At 34.4% G+C, this 21,484-nt stretch overlaps 1 protein-coding gene and 1 long non-coding RNA gene across 7 annotated transcripts in view; one reads left to right on the top strand and one right to left on the bottom strand.

Annotated features, from left to right (window-relative positions):
• The window catches only part of PHIP (PHIP subunit of CUL4-Ring ligase complex), a 152,291-nt gene that overhangs the window by 46,432 nt on the left and 84,375 nt on the right, over window positions 1-21,484 (bottom strand). For all 5 annotated transcript variants that reach the window (XM_060616001.3, XM_060615999.3, XM_060616000.3 and 2 more), the window contains 7 exons: window positions 14,272-14,412; window positions 11,482-11,558; window positions 8,724-8,955; window positions 5,098-5,217; window positions 3,032-3,139; window positions 2,162-2,286; window positions 1,952-2,034 (listed from right to left, as the gene is read on the bottom strand). In XM_060616001.3, coding sequence (XP_060471984.1) covers window positions 1,952-2,034; window positions 2,162-2,286; window positions 3,032-3,139; window positions 5,098-5,217; window positions 8,724-8,955; window positions 11,482-11,558; window positions 14,272-14,412 — 886 coding nt within the window. The remainder of the gene's footprint in view (window positions 1-1,951; window positions 2,035-2,161; window positions 2,287-3,031; window positions 3,140-5,097; window positions 5,218-8,723; window positions 8,956-11,481; window positions 11,559-14,271; window positions 14,413-21,484) is intronic.
• Window positions 15,587-21,484, top strand: part of LOC132667303 (uncharacterized) — a 53,668-nt gene continuing 47,770 nt past the window's right edge. For both annotated transcript variants that reach the window (XR_013555672.2, XR_013555673.2), the window contains exon 1: window positions 15,587-15,846. This is a non-coding gene — a long non-coding RNA (uncharacterized LOC132667303). The remainder of the gene's footprint in view (window positions 15,847-21,484) is intronic.

The raw sequence follows: 21,484 nt of genomic DNA on the forward strand, positions 1-21,484 counted from the left end.
GACTCTTGATTTCAGTTCAGGTCATGATCCCAGGGTCATGGGATCAAGCCCTGTGTTGGGCTCCATGCTGAGCATGCAGCCTGCTTAAGATTCTTCTCTCTCACCCTCTGCCCCTCTCCCCTACTCATGCTCTCTAAAATAAAAAAAATATATATAAAATAAAATTTATCAGTAACACATTCAAATAGTTTAAACAACCAAGTGTACCAAAGGCTTATAACCAAAACCAAGAAAAACCTCTAACTCTTGCAAAGATTTCTTCTTGAATTTATTTAGACTTCTAAATGAGTATACAGCTATGGTTTCACTCATTAATTTTAGACATTAAGTATTGACCTCTCCATATAATTGTATAAACAATTTATGTGTATTTTATTTAATCTATTTTGTTTTTATCAGCACTATGTTTGCTACAAAGCCAAACATACAATTCCCTTCTTCTATAGTTTTGTATAATAACTGCTTCACTGTTTGTGGTTGGTTTTCTCTGTATTTATAAAGTCTTCCCACATTCTCTAAAGGCTTAAATTTTAAAACATTCCTCAACTTAATTTCCAACAAAGTCAAACACATTAGATAATTCATCAGTTCCATTTTCTTTTTTTTCTAAAGACTGCTCTTAGAGGACAACATCTTCTGAACTATCATTTTATAGATCTTGCTAGACAGATGCTATCCTGAGACTTCTAGGGACTATTACTGGGAATTCATTTTGGCTCTTTCTTGTTCTAGATTTCCTGTTTCCTGGTGGAGGGGAGGGGATTCCAGGTCTTTCTCTTCCTTGGTTCATTTCCTTATATGATGGAACATACCTTTCAAAGTTTCCAGAAAAATGGTGTAATAGAATTTACATGGAATGTAAATTTTTTGATAGCTCCCATGTCCCTAATTTTGATAAACTGTATTTCTCTAATTTTTCTTTTTAGAGCACACATATGTAAATTTCTAAGTTTACCATGACCAAACAAGAAAAATCACCGTGCCAATGCCTTCCAATGGCACTGGAAGAGAGGTGGACTGGCATATCAACTGATGTGGTTTTACAAACCAAATATGCCATATATGTACCACTCCAAAGAGTGCCCCTATTTGAAAATTAAAAAACAAAAACAAAAACAAAAAACCCAACTCTAATGAACTGCACATCCATGTGTACATAAATGAATACATCTTAAATGTCTGGAATCTTTTAAGAATTTTAAAGTTTCTTTGAGTCTTGATTACAATATTAAGTTTAAAGATTATTAACAGATTAAACAAAGGAAAGGAAAATGTCAGTTTAGCTTTGGCCCCAGTCCAAATTATTAAACATTATGAACTGGAAGACATCTTCTGCTTCAACTTTGAATTATTATATTTTTAAAAGAAAATTTAAGTCAACACATAAAACAGCTGAAGAAATAGCTATAAACAATCTAATGAGTTACCAAATCTGAGAGAGAAAATGTTTAGAATTTCAGCATGAACTATATTTAAAGGAGAATTGAGCCCTGAACAATACAGGTTTAGACTGTGTGGGTCCACTCATACATGGATTTTTTTCCCTGATATATACGGTACTGTAAATTCATTTTTTCTTCCTTACTATTTCTTAATATTTTTTCTCTAGCTTACTCTATTTTAAGAATACAGTATATAATACATGTATAAAATACGTATTAATTGTCATCAGTAAGGCTTCTGGTCAACAGTAAGCTATTGGTAGTTAACTCTTTGGGGAATTAAAAGTTATACACAGATTTTTGATTATGCAGGGGGTCAGTACTCTTAATCCTTGCATTGAAGGGTCCACTGTTAAATACCTGACACCATATCTTACTTTGCTATCAACGTTCCCACAAATGGCAAGAAGATTTCTCTGATTATCTTTTTCTAAATTATTAAAAATAGTAAATAATTTATTAGATTAAAAAAATTACGAACATGTATGGCTTCTAAATAAATTACCCACCTATGTTCCACCGCCTATATTTTGCGTCATCAAACTGTTGTCTCAAGACTAGGAAATCTATAACATCAGGCATATCATGGTATCTAATTACAAATAGAAACAAATTGATTAGGTCACATACCTAAAAATATCTAAAAGTTCAAATTTATATGAATCTTGAAAAACAATCTACAATACTAAGAAACCACTGCCTCTTTCAATAGTCCTTACTTCATGGTAAATGATCCACCAGTCAGTTTACCAGTGTCAGGATCAAGAAAAGCAAGTTTAAGGCAGCAAAGGGTAGGTAATCCTACTTCATACTTTATGCCAACTATTTTCATCAGTTCTTGTTCCTGAAAAAAGATATAAAAAATAAGAAACCATCTTCATAAAATAAATCACAAAATAAACTGATAAAAATAATTAAAACATTTCTTCATTTCTGTCTTGATCTAGGTGGTGATTATCCTGTGCATGTAAAAATTTGTTGACCTGTGTACTGAAGATCTGTGCATGTTATAGTACACAAATTATATCTCAACAGAAAGTTTAAAAAGAGAGGGGCGCTTGGGTGGCTCAGTCAGTTGAGCATCTGACTTTGGCTCCGGTCATGATGTCACGGTTTGTGGGTTTGAACCCTACATTAGGCTCACTGCTGTCAGTGCAGGGCCTGCTTCAGATCATCTGTGCCTCCCCTGCCCCTCCCCCACTCAAGCTCTCTCTCAAAAATAAACAATAAAAAATAAATAAAAAATTTATAAAGGGGAAAACTTTATTGAAATAAAAGTTTCCAATATAGTTCCAAAGACCTCTACATAATTTTGAACTCTGTCTGATAAATCTAGAAATACACATACAAAGTTTACGTTAGACATTAGTACTAATTTTCTCTATAATTACATTTTGTACCCAATTTATAAACTATAGGAATATATAAATTCAATCTTGTGTCTCTCTGAAAATTAAATACCTTCTACTCTCTAGGACTGCTTCAACTAAAAAAGGTATCTTCATGGAACAGTTTCTTACAGTGAAAAGAGTACCATTCAATACGGTTTTCTACATAATCTGGAACTTTTTAAATAATAAACACCATACCCGTAGTTCCATTTTATGCCATGGCTGTTTTTTGGGATTGATACTATAAATCTTATTTTTCCGGGCCATTTCAACATATGCTTCATGTCCTTGCCGGAAATAATAAACCTAAAAAGTAAATAAAGTCACAGTTTTAAAACTTGAATGTTTCCTTTAACCCAAGATGCAAGGTATCAGCTAAAATTGCAGGAGAGAATTTAATGTTCTTTGAACAGAAAGAAATTCTAGTATTTTGTTATTTTTCCCCTTCTTTTCCTAAAGTTGTCTTAATGTCACTTAATCATAAACAAAGTGTTCTAAATAACATTACTTTGGTTACACATTAAGAGGATAAAATGAGCAGTTTGTTTGTTTCACTGTTTTATTTTTGGATTCAAAGTAAGTTGACCTATGTTGTATAACAAAGTAAATTGTAAGTAGGAGTCACCATCAGTTTATTATTCACTTATTTTGGTAGCAAGTGGTATGTACATATGCAGAAAACTTTAACATGAAAAATGTATTTATATAAATATATTTTATTGTTAAAAAGAGAACAAGGCATATATTTGTTCCAATTTTATGAAGGTCAAATTTGACACTTGACTACCATCTTGTAAACTGGTACTTGACATAGTAGTCTGACACCACCTATTCTTCCCACTACAAAAAAAAAAATAGAGCTTGTTAAGAAATGCTGCTTAAAATTTTAAAGATGTTACTGAGTTCTTAGTAACATTTTGGGATATCCATTATTCTACATACTTTTGCTCCAGTTGTTTGAAATTTCATATGAAGGAATAGTGCTTGCTGAATAATGAGAACTTACCTGTTTAAGCATCAATGATCAAAAAGACAAGTTTAACATACTGAAAGAAAGTTATTTAACAAGGATTTACACACTTTCTAGTAATAGTGAATATAATTTACTGGAAATAATAAATATAATTTAACCAAGCATCTTCTTTGATGCTCAAGGATCTGTTAGAAGCTATCACCGTACAATTACAACAACACGGGAATGTTCTGTGCACTTCAAGTCTTCTTTAGTAGGGTCTCTAAATGAGTTTTTTTGGACTGCTCTTTAGAGTTACTCTTGCATTATATGTTTTCTTTTTTTTAATGTTTATTTATTTTTGAGAGATAGAGACAGAGCCTGAGTGGGGGAGGGGCAGAGAGAGAGAGACAGAATCCAAAGCAGGCTCCAGGCTTCAAGCTGTCAGCACAGAGCCCAGCCCAGTGCAGGGGGAGCTCCAACTCATAAATCACGAGATCATGACCTGGGCCGAAGTCAGACACTTAACCGACTAAGCCACCCAGGCGCCCCTTGTTTTTTCTTTTTGTTTTTTTTTTTTTTACTGTCCACTGTCACTTGCCACTTTCTACTGCTCATTAGTGTGGTTTGCTAAAGAAGCTCATATTGTACTCCCTAATTTATTACTGCTAATCTATTGGATACCAGATGACTCTGCTTCTGAACATCTATGCATAAAATAAGAACACATGAACCCTGGAGTGGGAAATTTTGATCTAAGATCTTACATTTTCATTTCAAATTCGTAAGTGCATAGTCCAAAATGATGGCCAATCACATTTTTTAAAAAATGAAATATTCCTTATTCTAAGGCAATAAATATTTTTAAAGATCTAATAAATAAATTATAAACATTGTATTTAAATGAAAACTTATGAAATAAAATTAAATAGAAATAAAATGCTGAATTGCATTTTTCCTTTAACATGCTATATATTTAAGCCTTAAGCTAAGAAAAAAAAATATTTTTAGAAAGGAAAAGAAAACTGGCAATAGAATCCTCTTGTTAAAAATAATACTAGTTTTTAAAATGTTAATACAATTCCCATTCTCTTACAATATTTAGTTTTTGCTATTGCAATATTTAAAGTGGCAAGTGGCCTCAAAAAAGATTAGAGCTTTCCTCCTAATTACAGTTTTTCCATACAAAGCTTACAAGCATCTAAAAATTAGATACTTCATGAGGCTGCTATAGTTTTCTACAGTTCTGTTTCAAGAGCTATATAAAAAAAAAGGCTTAAAGATAAGATTGTTTTTAAAAATTTTAAAGTACCTCATCTCCCATCTGTGGCACAAATGGACATCTTCGGGGAAGAGTATCTGTAATCCATGTTGAAGGTAACCATTCTTCTAATGTCAAACCATTTTCCGTGAGTTCTCCTACAGCCAATCTCTAAAAGTTAGAACATTATAAAGTAATATTATCAGAAAAGCATTCATCTCTCAATCTGCCCTTTGAAATAACTATAAAGGTAGTTAAATAAAAGGAGGAAGAGATCTTTGAACAAAAATATATATTCAGCTTTTAAAAACGTTATTCTGGGAAGACGGCAGCAGTGGCAGTATAGTTATTCAGTCTCCAAATCACCACAAAAAAAGAACCAGATAAACTAAAACCTACAGACAACATTCAGAACAAAAGGAGGTGAACAACTGGTGCATCACTCTGAAAAAGACTACGAAAGCTCCTCAAAAGTTAAAAATAGAACTACCCTATGACCCAGCAATTGCATTATTGGATATTTATCCAAAGGATACAAAAATACTCAGAGGCCCATGCACCCCAATGTTTATAGCAGTATTATCAATAATAGCCAAACTATGGAAAGAGCCCAAGTGTCCACTGACTGATGAACAGATAAAGAAGATGTGGTGTATATATAAAATGGAGTATTAGCCACCAAAAAGAATGAAATCTTGCCATTTGCAACGACATGGATGGAGCGAGAATGTACTATGTTAAGTGAAATACAGAAGAACAAATACCATATGATTTCACTCATGTGGAATTTAAGAAACAAAACAGATGAACATAGGGAAGGGAAGAAAGAAAAGAAAGGGAAGCAAACCATTAGAGACTGAACTATTGAGAACAAACAGGGTTGCTGGAGGGGAGGTGAGTGGGGCATGGGCTCAATGGGTAACAAGTATTAAGGAGGGCATTTGTTGTGATAAGCACCCTGGGTGTTAAAATAAGTGATAAATCACTAAACCACTAAATTCGGCTCCTGAAACCATAAACTATATGTTAACTAACTAGAATTTAAATAAAAACTTGAAAAAGAAAAAAAAATTAGAGCCACAGATTTCAGTTTTATACATTGAGGTTTTGAGTTAAAGTATGTGTGAAAAAGGTTTCCTTTGACTTATTAATAAAAAGAAAAAAAAAGGTAGGAAAAGTCTGAAAATTGTTAATTCCAGCCTCAATAAGGGCTATTAATTATAGCAGAAAAATATTTCTCCCTGTAAGGAAAATACCTATATTGACTGAAATAGTGAACAACACTTACATGAAACCAGGTTAAGTTGGCTATTAAATAGGAATAATATCTATAACTGTAAGACTTTGGTATGGCACAGCCAAGAATCATTACGATGATACATCTTATTCCTCAATAATTCTTGGGAAACCTAGAATTTTTAAAGTAGGTTTCTATCACTTAGTACTTAAAACCACTTAGGAAATAAAATGCACTGAATATTCCTCAAAATTTCCAGCCTCATCATTTGAATTTTTGTTCATTTTGGAGATACAGGTAATTGAGATCTTTCCTTTGTATTCATGGAAATTCTTCTAGGTCTACCTCACATCTTACTTCTGGAAGCCTTACCTGAAACTCTAAGAAAAGATGTCCTTATTTGATTCGAGCTATCATCTTTAAAATTAATCTGGTAATTAAACATATTAGACAATGTGATATTCTATTTTTATCTTGGGGGATTAAAGCAACTTGTTAATCACACATTGTTTTCAGAGTAAGTACTATGTCTTACACTTCTTTTTATCCACTGTATTGCTTTATAAACCGTAAGCCTTCAATAAAAATTTATTGATCTGGTTTCCAGAGTTCCTAACAATAAATATAATGGACATCTCTGAGATGACTTTATCTGCCTTACTGGCTCTTAATTAATTTGAATACAATTAGTCATATGGAAAATGTCATAGGACTAATGTCTGTTCATACTTGCAGTAAATATTACTTAATGAATCATATGAAAATGTCTGTTCATACTTGCAGTAAATATTACTTAATGAATCTGTTACTTTCCAACTCTATGACCCTATGCGTAAGGAGGGAAATATTATTGTGTTTATTTAGAATAACAAAGAGACTAAAGAATAAGAACAATTCTATTGTTAGATCCATTGGTAGACTAATACCAAACCATGTGTACAAAAACCAAATTAAAGGGAACAGTCTATAATATCCTTACCTCATGATATTTAAAGTCTGTCCCACATAAATTCAGTGGCACACAGATCCTGTTGTAATACTTCAATAAAAATTGTGAAGTTAAAATATGCCAAACAGCAACAGTGGATCTAAATGTGGCATTGCATGAAAAAGCCCAAGGTGTTAGTTTACACACAATTATCAATCAAAAGGAACCAGGTGAGTCAGGTAAACTGCACTCTTGAGACAAAAAAATTACGTTCTCACAGTGACTTAACACTGTAAACCTCAAAAGTTAATCAAAACTGTCTTGAGATAAGAAAAAAAATGTTTATTAGATAGAAGGCTAAATCAGTTTTCTTCAACCAGTCTGTGTACCACATAAAATAATGGGTCAGCCTACATTTATCATCACTGACACACAAGAGACACACAAGAGAAAACTGAGCACATATATGTGTGACACTCTCTTTGGTAAATCATCCCCAGACAAAAGCAAAGTAAGTAATAAGAATAGTAGGCTGTGGAATCCAAATTAATAAATAATTATAAAGCTGAAACAAGAGTTCAGATGATACAGATAAAATAAACATTAAAAACAGAAGTATTCTTAAAATTTTGAAAGCTCTCCGGAGATAAAGACAGCCTCCCTAGTATTTAATTCTATAATTAACAACTTATATTTAATTCTAAAAATGAAAGAGGTTAAAAAAAATCTTCCTTGTGTTTATTTAACCAAATATACTTTCTACTTATAGTCTTTTGGGGAATAGAAAACATCTCCCTTGTATTTCATTTACTTTAGAGCAAAAGTTAAACAGCTCTTATTTTTCTTGAAAGAATTCCATTTCCGTAAGAGCTGACAGTTCTTATTTCCATAACATTTATCTCTTACGTTCTGATTTGTCTCAAATTACCCAGACTAAAGATGAAGTAATCACGTCAATACTGCTACTGACCTAAGGATCATCTAATTATGGCTCATCTTCTCTATAAATTAATGAAAGCTTGTTAACAACTGCAGTATCCTATTTTAGATTCATATTTGCCTTGTAGTCAACTATGACAAGTTCTGCCATTATTATTCCAAGTCATGTGTGCTCTATGCTTGCTGGTTATTTTCAGCAATTAACAATCAATAAGGATGGTCAAAAAGCAAAGGAAATTAAAAGACTCATAAAACTATATGTTTTTAAACTTTTTTTATATATACAAATGAATAAATCCCAAGAGATTATCAAAAAAAAATCTGCTCATAAGATTAAATGCTTAATATTGAGAATATGGTAATTCTATAAGTAAATACTCGCACATGCTAATTTAAAACTTGAGAAAATTAAATACGTTTGGCATACTATATTTTGCTACTGTATACTTCTGAGTTTTTTCCAATACTACTTGCTGGTACGCCTCAACAGCATTTATGTTTATCAGCAGCACTTTTAGAAAGTGTGCTTTGTTTTCATAGAAAACAATTTATATTAAAAAAAAACAAAAAAACCTTTTGTTTTCTTTCTTTGGGTTTCTTTTTCTTTGGTGATATTTGTCCATCTTTTTCTTCATTTACTTTTTTCCTTTCCTTTTTAATCTGTTTTTGCTTCTGTTTTTCACATTCTTCTTCTTCATCTGAACTGCTTTCTGCTTTCTTGGTTTTATGCTTAGGAATTTTCTTTGGTGGCTGCAGATTAATTCCTGCATCTGCTGTCCAGTCAGAATAATCACTAGAGTAGTCACTAAAAGGCAAAAGGGATTAAAAAATACAAACAGAAGATATACCGTAAGACTATTTTATAAATATAAAGAGATCACAATGACAGAGTAACAAATAAACTAAAAACACTTCCCTTTCAACTCATGTTCTAAACAGTTTCTTAAAATTCTGTCAGCTTAACTTAAATATCTCAAAAACTTTAAGATAAGTAAGGCTATAGCTTTAATTGAAACAATGAATTTAAGTGCCTCCTATGATTTTAACAAAAATATTAATTTCTGGGGCACCTGGGTGGCTCTGTCAGAAGAGTGTTCAACTCATGATCTCAGCTCAGGTCATGATCTCACAGTTTGTGAGTTTGAGCCCTGTGTTGGCTCCTCACTATAGGTGGGGAGTGTGCTTGGGATTCTCTCCCCCCCTCTCTCAAAATAAATAAATAGACTTAAAAAATTAATTTCTGAGGAGTGCTGCATTCTGGGGCAAAATACTGTGGGGAATACAAAAATAAGGAGCAATTCTAGCAACGGCAGATAGTCTTGGATGCCACAGAGATACCAACATTAAGGAGGAGGAAGCAGAGGGATTACTTATTTGAGAGGAGCAGGGAACTCTTCACCATAGGTATTTTGATGGTAGAGCACTGGTGCCTTCATGATAGCTGGATATTAAATGGGGGTGAGGTGGGGTTTGTCCCAAGTGTTCCGGCCTATTAGGAAGGTTGTGCTTGCAACTTTTACTCAACATCTACATATACCTTAGACATAGCTTATGCTTCAAAGAATGCCATGATTCTGAAAACTACATGCCTTAGTGTTTTATGTATCACTACTAAGCATGTTTGCCATTTCTTTTCAGTGTACCTTCAAAAGACTCAAATTTTATTGAACTGATGTTGGTGCAAAATAAAGAATGCAGTTATATTATCTTCTGTTCTAATTTTAGTACATGAGAATACTACTTGATTTTTTACAATTTTAAAACTATAAATGCCTTAAAGAAATCTAAGTTACACTATGTTAAAATCAATAGTTTTCCTATATTTAGTGATGATGTATAACCTTACTTCTCTAAAAAGATTAATGTGGAAAGGACAGATTTGTCTGGAGTTTTATTCTACTACCACCACTTCTAACCCCTGTCCCCAATATCCCTAACAGACATCTACCTATATCTCCCTAAGAATAATCATTACAGATAAGAATCAAATAATTAAGGTGCATTCTAGTATGATTTCATGACTTCATTTTAATTTGAAAACAATATTAAAGAACTTGGTTTAAAAAATATTTTCAGATTCTATACTGGATGCATGGGAATGCATCTGCAGAGCAAACATCTATCCAAGAATAAGCTGTCCTCAACTTATGAGCATTTATTTATACTAACTCCAGCCCATGGTCACTAAAAATGGCACCTGCCAAGTACTCACAGCTGCTACTCTCCAGAGCACTTGGCACTTACAGAAAATCTGATGCCAGCAGAGATCTGACTACAAACTGCAGAACCCGTGGTCTTTACAACTGCCCCTAACTGCTGAAGCCACTACTACTTTCTCAATATATGAACTTCTATGCTGTCTCATGGTTTGAGATACTCTATTTTCCATTGCTGAGCCAAAAGAAAGTGAGTTTTTCTTTTATTGCCGTTTCAAATATAGAAATCTCCCAGACACAACCACGGGTACATGCATATATCATCACTAGGAATCAATGTTGTAGGACTAAGAAAGCCCTTGATTCTAACACTGATATAAGGAATTCTTATAACCTCCACCTCTTCGTTTCCTTGGCAATTTTAAGAGCTACTACTGACAGTGTTAAGTGTAAGGAGCTAAATATAATCAAAAGCTACTTTCTTGGTACTAAGACCTTATAAGGTCAGCAAAGATCAGCACTATAACAATGTAGATCACCATTATAAGGAAATAAAGGAATCCTCACTTCTCATTGCTGGAAGAAATAATTATCATTCAACAAATTATACTATATGAAAATAGACAATTCTACAAGATCTCATTACTTTAATGCTTAAGTATTTCTCAAAACCAGTAATGAAACTAATTTGTAGTTCACTATTACAAATAATAGGATTCAGAAGATAAAAGATCAACTAAGAAGACAAATTAAAAGCATCATTTTGCACATTTAGTTGCAATGACCAAAATTTTTTTCTGCTAAGATAAACATATCAGAAAGAAAATCTCCTAACTTTTGGACTACAAAAAGACCTCTAAAAAAGAACCAACTTTATTTTTTTTAAGTTAATTTATTTATTTGGGGGGGGGCGGCAGAGAGAGAGGGAGAGAAAGGATCCTAAGCAGGCTCCATACTCAGCCTGCAGCCTGACACGGGTAAGGCTCGATCTTACAACAGTGAGGTCATGACCTGAGTTAATATCAAGAGTTGGGACAATTAACCAAGCCACCCACGTGCCGCCAAAAATAACTTTAAACCCAAAGAAAATCTGAAATGTGTTGCTGATAAAAACGAACCTTCAGGTTTATAAAGATTTTATATTACATGTGTAGAAATAAAATTCGATGAATTACCTAGAACTGCCATCACTGTGCCATGCTCTCTCATCCTCTTCAGACGTTCCACCACTGACAGCAACAACTTCCCCTTCCTAAGAAATATTTAATATATATTTTATTGTGTAATTTTACATTAACATTCTATGATTATAGAAAGTATCAGTCGCTCAATTCTACTCCTGATATTATTACACTATATGTTAACTAACAATTTTTTAAAAATGCAGGCTAAAATGGGGGAGGTAGCTCGAAGGAAATATACCTAACAAATATTTGCTTTATGTATCCCTGGCTAAATGGTTATGCATATGTGATTATATAGATACAGACATAATGGGAAGTAGCATATTTTAAAGCAACTTAAATGTCAAAAACTTTTTTTAATCTCATTTGTTCTATGTTATTATTACATAACAATTTAAAAAAAGAAATATCAGTGATATTTAATAGTACCAATCACATAGTATATTTACAACCATTAAAACCTGATTTTAATTAGCTATAAAACACAGGTCTTATATTTTTATCCAACAAAATTATTAAACATAGCCAACAAAATAATACCTATTAATAATGGATTCAGAGCAATCTCTCAGGTGATTAACATTTTGTTTGTTACCGTTTCTTAAGCCTCAATATATCTTTGAGATTGGATGTTAAATTCTATAGATAACAATGGGAATCAATTTTACTTTTTGGCCCATTTTAAAAACTTAAGGTTTTTCTACAGATGTTATGAGAAGCTTAAATTAGGAATTTATATCTTATTGTTACACTCTGATATTATTCTATACAAATAGTAGAGGATTAAAAAATACCCAAACACTGTTTCTCTTCAGTAAATATACCCCGCTCAACGTAGGATATTCCAGAGAAGCCATTTTCTTTATAAAAATTGTTTTTCAGGGTCACAAAATCTTACACAATTTCTCCCTTGCTCAAATAAAACTTTATGCTTCAGTAAAAATAACAGCTCACGTTAATTAAGCTTTTATTAGTATTTCAGAAATTATTCAAAGCATGTTGTATACATTATCCCATTTGACCTAGACAAAACATTGCTGGTGATAGGGAGCAGTTATTTAAAGAAATTAAAGTTTAAAAAGGTTAAGCAATTTACCCTAGGCAGCATAATTAATAAGCAACTAAGCTACTCCAAAGTTTAGACTCCTCTCCACAAGAATGGTTCAGTATTATCACTTGCTGGGCATATTCACAGAATTTTCCAAGATGATAATGGGATGTATTCCTTTACTAATTCAATAAAATAGCCTATTTGGGGAGGAATTTTTTCTTTTTGATGTCTTAATAATGAAGAATATGTATTATACAACTATTCCACAATGTTTTGAGAACTAAGCAAATATGAAAAGATCAAATCCAACAGTAAATTTAATCTCTGCTCAATATAACTGAAAAAATAAACAAATGATCCGATTATTCCCATCATTACTATACATATTACTTCTTTAAAGGGAGAGAAAAGAAATGTACTTCTATATTCTTAGTAGAATAAATCAAGTACTATACAGAAGTACAAGATATTTGAACTAAAAAAAAACCAGGATTCTTTCCGTTAATATATTGTACCATACGCAATATTCTTTTCTCCATGTATTCATCTAGAAATTTATTCAGTTGCTCTGAATGAATGTTAAAGTATAAGCAAATTAGTTTTGAAGACAAATGAAGGATTAGTTAACTTTTTCCTATGTAACAGATATATGTGAAAATATGTTTCTAATAAGCTGAATCACATTTAGAATATTTTATAGAAACATATTACTAAAAGAATCATACTAAATCTTTCAAAAATAAGGAAATATTTTATAAAGGCAAATAACTAGCTCACATATATTTTATGTGTATATCTAAACTGTCATGTGTCAAAATTATGTTATTAGTATATTTGGTCATTTTACTAGATTGGACATTATCATTTTGACCTGGCCATACTAGGACCTGAAGCCAATGGAGATTAACTTCTCAACTGTGGTTAGCATACTCTCACAGTTTGAGTTTTACTGCCATGTCTACAAAGTAGAATATACTCAGAGAATTCCCGTATATGTCTAACATTGCTTCATAAACATATAGTAGTCAATAGGATCATAGAGTCTTTGACCTAACTGGGGGAGGGATGATTGGGAAGGTGGAGAGAGTAAGGGAAATGTTGTAAATACTTAAGATTAATTTATGATCGTAAATTGGTTGCCTTTGTTGAAAGAATATATAATATATTGGTTGCCTTTGTTGAAAGAATATATAATATATAATATTTTCCTTATTTAAGGAAAATTTAAAAGATTAAATTAAGGAAGGAAAATTTAAAAGATTAAATTAAGAAAGTCATACACTAGTACAGAGCTAAAAAGCTAACCAAAATTGCCAAATGTCTCTTAATTAGTTATTATAATTACAGACTAGAGCTTCATGGTATTAGTTTAAAAGGTTGGCTTTAGTGTAAAGAAAGGAACTTGGGTTTAACTCCCGCTCTACCATTTAATAATTAGGTACATAGGTAATCTAAACATCTCTGAACTTCAGACACCTCATACATAAAATAGGAATAATTCATTCATATGCATTTGTTTTGTGGATTTGGTATTATGAATATGTGTGCCATGCTTGGAACATATATAATAAGTCTTCAGTAAATGGAAGCTATCATTATCATTGTAAGACCTAGAAAACATCATCTTTGAGCTACATCTATAATACATCAATGAGTGCAAAGAATGAAAGTCATATTAAAAAAAAACAAGTAAAACTGATAACAACTTTGTGAATGTGCTGAGATCTTACATCTGAAGAACTAGTGCCATTTTCTATCTCTTCTGAAGGTCTAGGAGTCTCTTCCAATGCAGATCTTGTACGATAATTGTGTTGATTTGTCTGCTGCCGTTTGGATTCTCCAAGATCCAGGAAATGCTCATGAGCATGATTCTGGAAAAAAGTAAATTAAATTTTATTTATTTAAAATGTGATCAAAGAGCATGCTTTTTCCTGTAGAAGTTATCTATTTTTTAATTATTAAAAAATACATTCATATTTAAGATAATCACATAAGTGGACTATAGTTCCAGTTCAAGTATTTTAATAGTAAATCATTAATATTAAATATTTAGGTTAAATCACAGGTTTGTGAAATTCTAAAATTCACTTACTGATAAATTAGCTTAGAAAAAGTTTTTTTCTGATTAAGTGATACAGACTAAAAGATTCATAATGGCAGACTAACAATTCTCCTATACCCACATTAAACCTATAGAACAGATAAAAGAAAGAGGACCATGGGCTGTGAGACATATGTCATTAGGTAGGGGCAAACTGGAAACCAAAACGGTGATCACAAAACTACCCTACCACTGTGAGGCTAGGACACCAGGTGGCTGGCTATCTCTCTTCTGCTGCAGACTGAACGCAGCAGATGAGAACACAACTAACAATGATCAAAAACTGAGAAAATCCAACATGGTGACAAACCCAACAAACCTAAGAATTCACACCTGAAAAAAAAAAAAAAAAGACTACTTGTGAATATAAAAGAAAAAAGAAAATAAAGATTACTTTTAAAAACAGACTGCCATGAGATTTATGCATACAATATATCATTAATGAATATATATCATACAATAAGAAAATCTTTAAAGTGACAGAAAATAACTTTGAGACTGTAACCAATTCCCCCCCCCCCTCCCTAACCCCGGCTTTTTTTCCCCTTCTCATTAATCTTTGTTTTAATGGGTCTCAAAATTCTGTGACAGATTTCTGGCCAAGTTGCTTCCATTAAAAGTACTAATTTAAAAACTAAATTACCTTAAAATTGCCACCCCCCGCCCCAACACACACCAAATGATCCACAAAAGGTTCTTTCAAGAGTTTACAATGCATTACTATCGTTAAACAGTTTCTTAAACTTAAAATGGCCATCGGAGGCAAACAGTTCTGAGATTACTCTTCCACTACTAACTAAGACAAGGTGGCCAGTATTAGGAATAATATTCATTTAACTTCCTGGGCGGACTTGGTGACCTTGCCAACTCCAGCAGCTTTCTTGTCCACTGCTTTGATTACACCAACAGCAACTGTCTTATGTCACAAAGAACCAAATGACCTGAGAAGGACAGTCAGAGAAGCTCTCAACACACACAGGCCTGCCAGGAACTATATCAACTATGGCAGCATCAACAGATTTCAAGAATTCAGAGTCCGCTTTCAGTTTCCTCCCAGAAGACCAATCAATCTTCTCCTTTGGCTCAGCAAACTTGTAAGCAATGTGAACTGTGTAACAATTCAGCACAGGTGTACAGCCAGCACTAATTTGGCCTGGATGACTAAAGAGAATAATCTGCATTGCGAAGCCAGCTGCTTGCACTGGTGGGTTATTTTTGCTATCAGCAGCCATAGTGCCATGGCAAGCATCTTTTATAAATATGGTCTTAACACTAAAGCCCACATAAGCACCAGAGAGAGCTTCACGGTGCACATATTTCAACAAACCCTACTACAACTGTAGTGATTGAAGCAAAGATGACCACCATGCCAGGTTTGAGGACATCAGTCTGCACTGGGCCTAAGGGGACAGCACTAATACTACCCAATTTTGTAGGCAACAGGGAAGGGCAGGCACAAATGTCTGTAAGTTGGATGAGTTGGTGGTAGAATGTCAAAACTGTCCAGAACTACAAGCAGCATAGTTCCGTTGGCACTGTCATCTTTATAGGTGATTTTCCATCTCTTGAACCAATGTACGTCAGCACTTGGTTCTAACATGTACCAGTCCAACCGAAAACTGGTTACAGTCAATTTCCTTTTTGAGAGAGAGGAGGGAGAGCGCGAGAGAGTGAGTGAGTGGGGGAGGGGGAGAAAGAGAGGGAGACACAGAATCCAAAGCGGGCCTAGACTAAGAGCTGTCAGCACAGATCCCGACGTAGGGCTTGAACTCACGAACAGTGAGACTATGACCTGAGCCGAAGTTGGACACTTAACTAACTGAGCCACCCCAGGTGCCTGAGCCAATTTTCTTAATGTAGGTGCTGGTTCCTTAACAATTTCTTCATATCTCTTCTATGAGATGCTCACAAGAATTCATGCTATTAACACAAAATAAGAAGTTATGTAACATTAATCGAGTTTGTGTTCATTTTCAGGTGATTCTCGGGTCAGGAAACTTTCAGAATGTTGTTTTACATGTTTTCAAATCTATCACGTGCTTAGTGGAGGTTTTAAAATTTTTAATTCTATATCATTTACTCCTTGTTTCTACTGTTTGGCACGGCACACCAGCCAGGTTAATTTTAAGAAAATGCTGGTTTATTATTTTTCAACTCTTTCCTCCCTCTATTGTCTCTTCTTCAGAGACTCATTAATACTTTGCATGCTCTCTTTACATATACCTACATACATATTACATAACTATGTATGTTTGCTTTTTATACTTCCCTCATTCTTCCCATTATTTCATTCCCTGTTGATACACTCTGGGGGAGTTCTTCAACTTGACTTTCCAAGCTTACTAATTTTTCAGTGTCTTACATTCTTCTAGTCAGGTCATCCACTGAGTTCTTGGTTTCAATAATGATGTGTTTCATCCCAATGTATCTAATGGGATCCTCTCCAAAACTGCTTAAGGTTACATGTTCCCAATATCCTTGCCTAGCTCTCTGAGAATATGCTATTTCAACTATCTGTTCTGTGCATCCAATTAGTTTCCCTATGTAAGTCATGTAAGTCCATCTGTAGTGTGGTTTTTTTTTTAACCTATCATGCTTTGGCTTCACAAGCATGTTGGGGCGCTAATATTGCACTGAGGAGGAGGAGGAGAGAAAAAAGCAAAAATCTAGGTCTTGTATTGTACTCCTAAAAAAGATTACTGAGGTGTATGGGTGAAAGAGATGTGTACTTCAACACTCATCATACTGCGAGTCCTGCCCCTAGGAGAGGGGCTGTGGTCCCAGTGGTGGGCTGGGGACAGACATCGGGTCTGACTGTGGCCCTGCCCACCAACACAAGTTTCTCTGGACAGCACAGGGGAAGTACCCTGCAGTTTGCAGCTACTGCAGGGACTGCCCAAAATGATGAAACAGAAGAATTCTCAAAAGCAACTCCAGGAAGTAGCGACGGCTAACGAATTGATCAAAACCGATTTAAGCAATATAACAGAACAAGAATTTGGAATAATAGTCATAAAATTAATCGCTGGGCTTGAAAAAAGCATAGAGGACAGCAGAGAGTCTATTGATACACAGATCAAGGGACTAAAAAATAGTCATGAGGAATTAAAAAATGCTATCAATGAGGTGCATAATAAAATGGAGCCGGCCATAGCACAGATTCAAGAGGCAGAGGAGAGAATGGGTGAATTAGAAGATAAAATTATGGAAAAAGAGGAAGCTGAGAAAAAGACAGATTAAAAAAATCCAAGAATATGAGGGGTGATTAGAGAACTAAGTAATGCAATCAAATGGAACAATATCCCTATCATCGGAATTCCAGAAGAAGAGAGAGAAAGGGGCTGAAGGTGTACTTGAACAAATCATAGCTGAGAACTTCCTTGATCTGGGGAAGGAAACAGGCATTGAAATCTAAGAGGCACAGAGGAACTCCCTTCAGACGTAACTTGAATCGATCTTCTGCACAACATAGCATAGTGAAACTGGCAAAATACAAGGATAAAGAGAGAATTCTGAAAGCAGCTAGGGATAAACAGGCCTTAACATACAAAGGTAGACACATACGGGTAGTAGCAGACCTATCTACTGAAACTCAGCAGGCCAGAAAGGAATTGCAGGAAATCTTCAATGTGATGAACAGAAAACATATGCAGCCAAGAATCCTTTATCCAGGGGTGCCTGGGTGGCTCCATCGGTTAAGCGTCTGACTGCAGCTCAGGTCATGATCTCACAGCTTGTGAGTTCGAGCTCAGAGCCTAGAGCCTGCTCAGGATTCTGTGTCTCCCTCTCTCTCTCTCTCTGCCCCTCCCCCACTTGCGTGCTCACTTGCTTGCTCTTTCAAAAATAAATAAACATTTAAAATAACTAAAAAAAAAAAAAAAAGAATCCTTTATCCAGCCAGTCTGTCATTCAGAATAGAAGGAGAGATAAAGGTTTTCCCAAACAAACAAAAACTAAAGGAATTCATCACCACCAAACCAGCCCTACAAGAGATCCTAAGGGGGATTCTGTGAGTGAAATGTTGCAAGGACCACAAAGTACTAGCGACATTACTACAAACATGAAACCTACAGACATCACAATGACTCTAAACCCGTATCTTTCAATAACAACACTGAATGTAAATGGACTAAATGCTCCAACCAAAAGACACAGGGTATCAGAATGGATAAAAAAACAAGACCCATCTATTTGCTGTCTACAAGAGACTCATTTTAGACCTGAGGGCACCTTCAGATTGAAAGTAAGGGGATGGAGAACCATCTATCATGCTACTGGAAGTCAAAGGAAAGCTGGAGTAGCCATACTTACATCAGACAAACAAGACTTTAAATTAAAGGCTGTAACAAGAGGGGCGCCTGGGTGGCTCAGTCGGTTGAGTGTCCGACTTCAGCTCAGGTCACGATCTCACGGTTCATGAGTTCGAGCCCCACGTCGGACTCTGGGCTGATGGCTCAGAGCCTGGAGCCTGCTTCCGATTCTGTGTCTCCCTCTCTCTCTGCCCCTCCCCCATTCATGCTCTGTCTCTCTCTGTCTCAAAAATAAATAAACATTAAAAAAATATTAAAAAAAAATAAAGGCTGTAACAAGAGATGAAGAAGGGCATTATATAAAATTACAGGGTCTATCCATCAGGAAGAGCTAACAATTATAAATGTCTATGCGCCAAGTACAAGAGCCTCCAAATATATAAAACAATCAGAAAAATAAGCAACCTTATTGATAAGACTGTGATTATTGCAGGGGACTTTAATACAGCACTTGCAACAATGGATAGATCATCTAGACACAGGATCAATAAAGAAACAAGGGCCCAAACAAACAGATGGACTTGACAGATGTATTTAGAACTCTGCATCCCAAAGCAACAGAATATACTTTCTTTTCGAGTGCACATGGAACATTCTCCAAGACAGATCACATACTGGGTCACAAAACAGCCCTTCATAAGTATACAAGAGTTGAGATCATACCATGCACACTTTCAGACCACAATGCTATGAAACTTGAAATCAACCACAGGAAAAAGTCTGGAAAACCCCAAAGGCATGGAGGTTAAAGAACACCCTTCTAAAGAATGAATGGGTCAACCAGACAATTAGAGAAGAAATTAAAAAATATATGTAAACAAATGAAAATGAAAATACAACAATCCAAATGCTCTGGGATGCAGCAAAGGCAGTCCTGAGAGGAAAATACATTGCAATCCAGGCCTATCTCAAAAAACAAGAAAAATCCTAAATACAAAATCTAACACCACACCTAAAGGAAATAGAAGCAGAACAGCAAAGACACCCCAAACCCAGCAGAAAGAGAGAAATAATAAAGATCAGAGCAGAAATAAACAATATAGAATCTAAAAAAACTGTAGAGCAGATCAATGAAACTAAGAGTTGTTTTTTTTGAAAAAATAAACAAAATTGATACACCTTTAGGCAGGCTTCTCAAAAAGAAAAGGGAGAAGACCCAAATAGATAAAACCATAAATGAAAATGGAATAATTACAATCACTCAAAAATACAAGCAATTATCAGGGAAAACTATGAAAAATTATATGCCAACAAACTGGACACTGTGGAAGTAATGGACAAATTCCTAAGCACCCACACACTTCCAAAACTCAAACAGGAAGAAATAGAAAACTTGAATAGACCCATAAGCAGCAAAGAAATGGAATCAGTATCAAAAATCTCCCAACAAGTAAGAGTCCAGGACCACATGGCTTCCCTGGGGAATTCTACCAGACATTTAAAGCAGAGATAATACCTATCTTTCTGAAGCTGTTCCAAAAATTAGAAAGGGAAGGAAAACTTCCAGACTCATTCTATGAAGCCGGCATTACTTTGATTCCTAAACCACAGACCCATGAAAAAAGGGAACTACAGGCCAATATCCCTGATGAATATGGATGCAAAAATTCTCAATAAGATACTAGCAAATCGAATTTAAGAGCATATAAAAAGAATTATTCACCATGATCAAGTGGGATTCATTCTGGGCTGCAGGGCTGGTTCGATATTCGCAAATCTATCAATGTGATACATCACATTAATAAAAGAAAAGATAAGAACCATATAATCCTGTCAACCGATGCAGAAAAAGCATTTGACAAAATTCAGCATCCTTTCTTAATAAAAACCCTCGACAAAGTCGGGATAGACGGAACATACTTAAACATCATAAAAGCCATTTATGAAAAGCCCACAGCTAATATCATCCTCGATGGGGAAAAACTGAGAGCTTTCCCCGAGATCAGGAACACGACAGGGATATCCACTCTCACCACTGTTGTTTAACATAGTGTTGGAAATGCTAGCATCAGCAATCAGACAACAAAAAGAAATCAAAGGCATCAAAATTGGGAAAGATGAAGTCAAGCTTTCACTTTTTGCAGATGACATGATATTATACATGGAAAACCCAACAGACTCCACCAAAAGTCTGCTAAAACTGATACATGAATTGAGCAAAGTTGAAGGATACAAAATTAACGTAATCAGTTGCATTCTTATACACCAATAATGAAGCAACAAAAAGACAAAGAAACTGATCCCATTCACAATTGCACCAAGAATCATAAAATACCTAGGAATAAACCTAATCAAAGATGTAAAAGACCTGTATGCTGAAAACTATAGAAAGTGTAGGATGGAAATTGAAGAAGATATAAAGAAATGGAAAAACATTCCATGCTCATGGACTGGAAGAATAAATATTGTTAAAAAGTTAATACTACCCAAAGCTGTCTACACATTCAATGAAATCCCAATCAAAATTGCATCAGCATTCTTCTCAAAGCTAGAACAAGCAATCCTAAAATTTGTACGGAAACACAAAAGGCC

The sequence above is a fragment of the Panthera onca genome, chromosome B2 (genome assembly GCF_046562875.1).
Source record: "Panthera onca isolate mPanOnc1 chromosome B2, mPanOnc1 haplotype 2, whole genome shotgun sequence".
Taxonomy (NCBI): domain Eukaryota; kingdom Metazoa; phylum Chordata; class Mammalia; order Carnivora; family Felidae; genus Panthera; species Panthera onca.